This window comes from Lepidochelys olivacea, assembly GCF_965140295.1.
Source record: "Lepidochelys olivacea isolate rLepOli2 genome assembly, chromosome: 2".
NCBI lineage: Eukaryota > Metazoa > Chordata > Testudines > Cheloniidae > Lepidochelys > Lepidochelys olivacea.
The window spans coordinates 248,243,052-248,251,630 of NC_140412.1; the positions used below are offsets into that span (position 1 = coordinate 248,243,052).

The following is an 8,579-nucleotide window of genomic DNA, read 5'->3' on the forward strand; positions in this document are numbered from 1 at the left end:
AAGTGCCAGCCACTTTGCCCCCAACATTTAAAAGGGCAGAGGGGGAAAAAAAAATGTCCCTGCCCAAGGCTTTGAATACATGTACTCCCACCCACACACCCCCATGGTCACTGGTGGTCTCATCTGCGAACAAACAGGACAGATGGGCAATCTAGTGCAACCCCTAAAAACAAAGACCCTAAGAAACTTGACTTTTTTGGTAGAAAAGTGTTTTCTACTGCAAGTCTGCAGCTACGTATCACCAATCAGCAAGCATTGCTGGGGTGATACAATTAGAACACTTGGCATTCAATGGCCAAGTTAAGGGACTCTGCCCAGGTGTCAAGACAAGAGTTTTTGGCCATCTTGGAAGAGGGCAAGGCAGTGGCCAAGGCCTCTCTTCAAGCAGCGTTAGATGCAGCCGATCTGGCAGCGCCATTGATGGATCTGCTGTCTCCATGTGACACAGTTCATGGCTGCAGTCCTCAGGGCTCCTGAACAAGGTTCAACTGTCCATCCAGGACCTCCCATTGAGGAGCAATGCCCTGTTTTCACAGCAGACGGACACCAGGCTGCATGGGCTGAAGGACTCGAGGGCCACCCTGCGCTCCTTTGGGCTCTAAGAACTTCCGATATCAGGGAGGCACTTCCGGCTGCCACCCAGATACTCAGGTCCACCTCGACAAAGGTCCTATAGAAGGAAAGACTGAGACTTTTAATGCCGCCTATTTTCCCCATTCTCCTTGACCCCGCAGTTGGACTCCGCCCACTGCTCAGGTGGCCCATGGCAAACATTTTGAGGGTGTGCCCCAGGGCAACACACCAGACTAACCCCGATCCAGTCCCCCTTTTATTTTTGCACTGGTTGTCCCTGTTCCTTTCTGCGTGGTCCCAAATTATCTCAGACCATTGGGTGCTCAACACCATAACATCTGATTACACCCTGCAGTTCTCCTCCTCACCTCTCCCTCCATCCCCTAGCCTTCTTCAGGGACCCTTCTCACAAGAGACTTCTCATCCAGGAGGTGGAAACCCTCCTATGGGTAGGGGCTGTAGAGGAAATTCCTCAAGATATGAGGGGAAAGGGGTTTTATTCCCGCTACTTTCTAATCCCAAAGGCCAAGCGGGGCCTCAGACCCATCCTAGACCTGTGTCACCTCAACAAATACCTCAAGAAGTTGAAGTTCCGCATGGTCTACCTGACCTCCATCATCCCCTCTCTGGATCCAGGATACTGGTATCCCTAGACTTAAAGGACGCCTATTTCCATATTTTTGTTTTTCATGGTCACATGAGATTCCTCCGATTTGTAGTGGACCAGTGCCATTACCAGTTCACAGCACTGCCCTTCGGCCTTTCGTCTGCTCTGAGGGCCTTCACAAAGTGTATGGCAGTAGTGGCCGCTTACCTGGGGCATTGAGGGGTGCGGATCTACCAGTACTTTGACGACTGACTTGTCAGAGGCAGGTCATGAGCCCAGGTTTAGCACAGCCTTAATCTGGTGTGGGCCACCTGTCAGGAGCTAGGTCTACTTATGAATGAGCAGTAATCAGTCCTGGCCCCGGTTCAGTGAACAGAATTCATAGGAGCCAGTACTTGATTCTACCCAGGCCAGGGCCTTTCTGCTGGAGTCCCAGTTCTGAGCCATGTTGGACTTCATCGCATGTTTAAGAGCCCCACCCGTTCACAAGCTCCCGTGTATGCCTCAAGCTGCTGGGCCACATGGCAGCATGTACTTACTTGGTCCGATATGCGCGTCTATGCCTTAGACCCCTGCAGATGTGGCTGGCATCAGTCTAAGCTCCCAGCAAACATGATTTGGACCTACTGGTCACAGTTCCATCGCACATCCTGTCATCCCTGGCTTGATGGACAGACCCTTGATTTGTGTTGGAAAGGATTCCCTTCACTGCCCCATCTCTATCAGTGATGTTGGTCTCTGACGCGTCAGATCTGGGGTGGGGAGCCCACCACAATGGTCTCCACGCACAACGTCTCTGGTCATAGGAGTATTGTTCCCTCTATATAAATGTCAGGGAACTCAGGGTGATACGCTTGGCCTGCCAGGCATTTTTTCCCTACCTGATGGGCAGAGTTGTTCAAATCCTGACAGACAATACCGCCGCAATGTTCTACATCAACAAACAAGGTGGAGCTCGCTCATCAGTCCTGTGCAAAGAGGCTCTCCAGTTATGGGACTTTTGTGCAGCACGCCATTCATCTTGTGGCTTTGTACTTCCCGGGGACCAGGAATTCGCTGGCAGATCTCCTCAGCAGGTGGTTCTTGTCTTGCCTCACGTGGTCACTCTACCCACAGGCGGTCAGTGTGATCTTCAGAGTTTGGGGACTCCCCAGGTGGATCTGTTTGCATCCAGACTGAACAGGAAATGTCAGCAGTTTTGTTAAATTGACAGGCTCGACAGAGACTCCCTGTCAGACACCTTTCTGCTCCCATAGACAGACACTTTTATACGCTTTCCTGTCAATACCCCTGCTGTACAAGGTCCTCTTGAAGATCGAGAGACAAAAATCATGATGGCTCCACCCTGGCCTCAACAGCATTGGTTCGGCGTGCGTGTGAATCTCTCATTAGCAACCCTGCTTGAACTCCCGCTCCGAACGGATCTACTCTCGCGGAACCAGGACCATCTGCACCTCCCAAACCTAGTGTCCCTTTGTCTGACAATGTGGCTTCTGCCTGGCTGTATGCTGAGGAATGGGCCTGCTCAGTTCAAGTGCAGAACATCCTGCTGGGTAGCAGGAAGCACTCCACCAGGACGATCTACCTGGTCAAGTGGAAATGCTTTACCTGTTGTCTTCCCCCTCCAAGTCCTCACTTCAATCCAGCCTGGACTACCTGCTTCACTTCAAACTCCAGGGCTGGTCCTTTCATCAATCAAGGTGCATTTGGCAGCTATCTCAGTTTTTCATCCTCCGATCCAGGGCAGATCGTTCTTCTCCCACGAAATGATGCTCAGGTTCTTGAAAGGCTTGGAGAGGCTCTACCCTCAGATCCGCTATCCAGTCCTTCCGTGGGACTTGAATCTGGTTCTCTCTCGGCTCCTGGGTCCCCCCTTCGAGCCATTGCCATCCTGCTGTCTGCTGCTTCTCTTGTGGAAGGTCACCTTCCTGGTAGCGATCACTTTGGCCTGACAGTTATACAGAATGAGGTTTCACGTCAGAACATCCCTTCAGTTTTCTATAAGGATAAAGTCCAGCTACACCCCCATCCAGCATTCTTACCAAAGGTGGTGTCGCAATTCCGCTATAACAAGGACATCTTCCTACTGGTTTTCTTTCCAAAGTCTCACCAGTCTAATGGTTATTCTGTTTGAATGTTAGACGGGCTTTAGCCTTCTACATCAAGAGAACTAAACCCTTCTGTAAGTTGATGCAGCTTTTCATCATCAAGGTAGACAGAATGAAGGGCCTCCCCTTTTCCTCTCAGAGGATCTCCTTGTGGATAACCGCCTGCATCAGGTTCTGCTATGAACAAGTGGGGGTGTCACCACCGGCTATCATGACTGCCCATTTCACTAGAGCACAAGTTTCTTCAGCAACTTCCTTTGTGCAGGTACCGATTCGAGATATCTGCACAGCCGTTACCTGGTCTTAAGGCCCATACCTTCGCATCCAACCACGCCATCACCCAGCAAGCCTGGGACGGCGCCAGCTTTGGCAAAGCAGTGTTGCAAGCCGCACGACCATGAACTGCGAGCCCACTTCCATGGATACTGCTTGTGAGGCACTTAACATGGAATCAACGTGAGCAAGCACTTGAAGAAAAAACAGTTACCTACCTTTTGTAACTGTTCTTTGAGATGTGTTGCTCATGTCCATTCCATGACCTGCCCTCCTTCCCCGCGGTCTGCATTGACAGCAAGAAGGAACTGAGAGGGTGCGGAGCGGGCGGCACCCAATATACTGGCACATGAGCGTGGGACTAGAGGGGGCGCCAGAGGCGGCCTTTTGGATACCGCTAAGGGGAAAATTTCCGACAACCATGCATGTGGGCACGTGCACACGTAACGTGGAATGGACATGAGCAACACATCTCAAAGAATAAGTTATGAAAGGTAGGTAACTGTTTTTCCAAAGTAGGCAGTCTTAGTATTAGCAAACATATCTGTTAAACTTTAAAAGGAGATGATTCTTTACCCCGTTCCCACCATCTTGTTCAGGTCCAGATGGGAGGTTATACGCTGCTATTCAGCGATAAACCTATTACTCGAAGTTTTGTCTCTTGCTTCCAGCCAGTCTTGGCTGTAATGCTACTTGCATGAACTTCACATGCTAAATTGTGCTAAATCTTCCCTGTAGTTGCATATATTATCATGCATAATTTCTGTGCTACATAGTCACAATGAAGACTAATACTGTTTTAACTTCGGTGTCTTTTGTTTATCTTCCATTTCACAGGAACTACGAAAACCTAGTTATGCAGAGATTTGCCAGAGAACAACTAAGGATCCACCTACGTTGCAGCCCCAGAAAGAACAGAAGCCAAACACTGTAGCTTGTGGGAAAGATGAAAGAAAGCCCACAGAAACAATAGAGAAAAACAGAGAACCCCCTCCCACAAAGTCAAATCCAGGACAGCCCAAAGACCAGAGGAGACAGTCAGGGCGCAGATCGCCCCCTCCAGCCATTGGGAAACGTTTAAATAAAGAACAGAACACCCCCCCAAAATCTCCTCAGTGAAACTAATGCTTGGGAGGGGGTTGAAAAGAGTTCTACTTCCTACAAATTAAAACCCATGTTCCCACTCAGAGTACAGAGAATGAGTTGCTGGTTAGGGAGCTTGCAGTGCTGCTAGGCATATAAAATGCCTGCAAGTTTTTCCTTCTATGAAATAATTTTTTACCCTCTTGAGCAAGCGTTCTATTTTTCCGGGATTTAATTGATCTAAACCTTATATTTAGGCTGGTGCTTAACTGGAGGTGATGCTTAGTCTGATTATTTTCAAGATGGAAAATGTGTTCTCTTAAAAAATCAATTTTTTTATGAAGTCTCCTTGTGGCATTGTGAATCCAAGCTCAATACAGTGAGTATTCCTGAACTGTGCTGCTGCAATTTTTTAATAAACTGGTCTGCAAGTAACTATATCTCTAAAATGTCCAAAAGACTGATAATAGCAGCTAGCGTAGAGTGTGGGGGGGGGAAAAAAGTATATCGTACAAAAGTAGTATGAATATGACCTTGAGGATTTTTTTATTGAGCTGCTGTTCCAAATATCAGTTAATAAACTTGCACTTTTAGGTTAAACTAATAGTTGATTATAGCATTTTTTTAAAACTAATCTTTTTTGATGACTTTTGCAAAAAAGAAAAAAAAAAAATTAAGTCCTCCAGACAGCACCAATAGAGATGTTCTAAAATATTTGTGTTCTGAGGTACTGCAAGCAAGTAACCAGCTTCTCACTCCAGAATAAAATGAATACTATCATTTCGAAATACAAAGCACATTGTGAATAGAAAAAAATTGTGAGGTTGTGAGCTTGTATAGTGGTGAAGTCTGCTAACGGCTGTTATCACAAGAAAGCACAATAGTGTTCTTGTGATGATCTAAACTTCCCCCTCACCAGGATGGAGTTAACTAGAGTCATTACTGTACTTTCTGGTTTATCCCTGTGCTCAGTGTAGACTTTTTTTAACTTGGCCCCAAGTGCTCTTTGAAAGAGTTCATATCTTAGTCAGCCTAGTGTTGACGTCTTCCTGTAACTACAAGCATTGGCATGTGGATTTAAATTTTTCAAACATTGAGATAATGGTATTTGTTTTTTGTGGTGGAGGAAGAGATCCCTGCTATTTACCTCTGGGATGAGGTTTCTCACACGTATATTTACTTTAGAAGTGATGCGCTTTCTGAAGGACAAGGATGCACTAAATTAGCAAGCTTCTAATAAAGTTGAATATAAATTATTTTTGTTTTAAAATGCCTAAAAATTTTCTTTAAGTGTTTAAATAGCAGGCAGTTCAGATAAACCTCTTTCCTGCTGAATATAACAGTACAGTTTATTCCACAAAAATGTTTGTTTAAACAACTGATTTTTTAAAAATTCTTTCCATCCAATATTTAAAGACTTGAATTTTATTTAAACTTGAAAATGACTTTGCCTTAACTTTTGTATAAGACAGCTTAGAGTTAATGAAGTCTGACCCCCTTAAGGGTTAGCATGAGTTAATTACAGGATTACTCAGTTACAGTATGTATCTATTGTCACTGGTTTTACTGGGTAAACATACTGTAGTACAGGAACTAGCAGCAGGTTTTGTAATATACTTTAAAGATCGTAAACAGTTGATCTTTTTCAGATTGTTGAAAAATCTGTAAATGCAAATAGTCAATACTGTATTAAATATGTGCACTTGGAAGTGTGTGCTTTGCTTGTACAGTTGTAAATAATCAGAACATATAAAAAGGTACCCTAAAGAAAAAAAAAATCTGATAAAAATTATTGATATATTATAAATGTTGCTGTTGAGCTGGATGTAGATAAACTAAATGTTGTGGTTTGAATCTTACTTTAATTGGTTGTTTTTTGTTTGTTTTTTTATTTTATTCTGGTGTGCTGAACTGACTCTGCCTCTTCACTGCAAAAGGGAAATGGAAAGAAAGTCTTATTTCAAAGCCCTCAAATGTTTTCATAAGTCTCTCTACAAGTGTGCATTTTAACCAATAGGTGTTCCAGAACAGAACATAAATAGTCAATTCTGGCAGGCTAGCAGTTCAGCCAAAATTTTAAAAATCCCAGTCATAAAATCAAATAAATTCATTGGGATAATAGTTCAAATAGCCAAGAAAAAAAAACCCTGAAGCTTATTTGACCACCTCTTCCAGAGAGAGAGTGTCCATGCTTACATAGATGGATAATCAACTTGAATATGGCTGTCTTAAAAAAAAAAAAAGGGGTGGGGGGGGCGCCGGGGGAAGTAGCAGTTAATTTCTTAGCAATTTTTATACTGCGGATATCTGATGGTAATGACTTGACCTTTTAAACCCAGCCTGCTGTGTACCGCAGAGTTGATTAAAATGGGCAAGATGAGATTTGTTGGTTCCTTTGTTTAAAAAGCACACTTTGAATTCTTTTGGAGGAGATAGGACTCTGACAACAGCGAACATCACCAAAATTTAGAAACCAGTTCTGTCATTGGATTTTAATATTCTTATCCTTTCCCCAGTGGGCAGTGAAAATGGCAGCTAGACTTGTATATGGTTTAGGCCAGCTGTGAGATTTGTTGTTTGCCTGTTGAAAGTGTGAACCTCAACAGCTGCAAACAATACAGAATGGTCACTTACAGCAACAGTGTACAGCTATTCATAATAGCCAACTGGGACTTAAGGTAATATATTGAGACCAGCGGATTGTGTTGTGCTGTTATAATGTATTCTGCTGCCATTTGTACTAGGTCAATACACTGTAATTACTGCTTACCCAGCAACAGTCTGTTGCAACAGGAGTTTAAACCTTGCTCTGATGTGGTTTTATAGCTTTTTAAAAATAAGCAAAAGTGACCTGCCAAGTAGCTGTATATAATATACAAAAACTTATCTTTGCTGCATTTACTTTGAGATTTTTCCACTTGGTGACAAAATGGACTTTCAGAGTAGAAAGTTGTGATGTTGCATGCAGACTGTTGCTATGGTTCCTATAGCTGTTAACATGTGGCTTTTAAAAAGTTAAAAGGAAAAATCCTCCCAGAAAGCAGTATCTGAGTTACAAGTTCAGAGATAAAGTAATTAAAATTGGCATTTAACTTGTAGGATTGTGTGGTGATGCTTTTCATTTGGAAGTATAAAACAAGTTAACACAGGATCTGAGACTCTTGTTCCAGGAATGTATTTGAAACAAAGGTTGCTTTTGAGACTTTATGTGAATTTCATTTCAGATCAGTCCCCACCATGACTTCATAATTTGCTACTTAGAAATCAGTGGAAAGTGGCAAACTTTTATGTTGCTGCATTATCTTCTGAAGATTCAGCAGTTAATATGGAAAGGCCCTTTGTGGGTGCGATGCAGTGTATCACAAGCAACAGCTGACTGTAATGGTGCATACCTATCTCTATATCTCCTTCAGCTAGCAACTTTAGGGATTTTTATGTGCTTTGTAACCTATTACACTAATAGCAGCAGACAATCGAAGACTTTCAAGGAGAACTAACAGCTGCCAATTCATGACATAGAAGTGTAATATGGAAGCTTTTTTGAGGGTTTTTGTTTTTGTTCTACTTCTTCCATTAAGACTGGAATCAAGCTTACATGTAAACTATTGGTAATTTAAGTTTCCTTTTGTGTCATAAAATGTAAAACTGTCTAATTTGAAAAATATGTAGGTTATGAAAAATAAAGATTTAGGCACTGTTGAATTCTTGATTTTTTTTTTTAAATTAAACGGTTCACCGGTATCGGTCACTACCTTTGTTTTTGCTCACATTTGTGGAGAGTATGTTGCTTCAACATTGCTTTATATTATGGATGTTTCTCTGCTGTGAATAGATTTGAAATGAGAGTTTATAAACCATGGTGTAAAGATTAAGCCTCGTGAAAATGTCTTCACAATTTAAAGAGATGAGCAAACAATTGCACGCCTTCATTAGGA

At 43.2% G+C, this 8,579-nt stretch overlaps 1 protein-coding gene across 1 annotated transcript in view; it reads left to right on the forward strand.

Moving 5' to 3' along the window:
* The window catches only part of LARP4B (La ribonucleoprotein 4B), a 106,538-nt gene extending 98,192 nt beyond the window's left edge, over window positions 1-8,346 (forward strand). The window contains exon 17 of the mRNA XM_084620258.1: window positions 4,399-8,346. Within this exon, the coding sequence (XP_084476384.1) occupies window positions 4,399-4,680 (282 nt within the window). The 3' untranslated portion in view covers window positions 4,681-8,346. The remainder of the gene's footprint in view (window positions 1-4,398) is intronic.
* The last annotated feature ends 233 nt before the right edge of the window (window positions 8,347-8,579 follow it).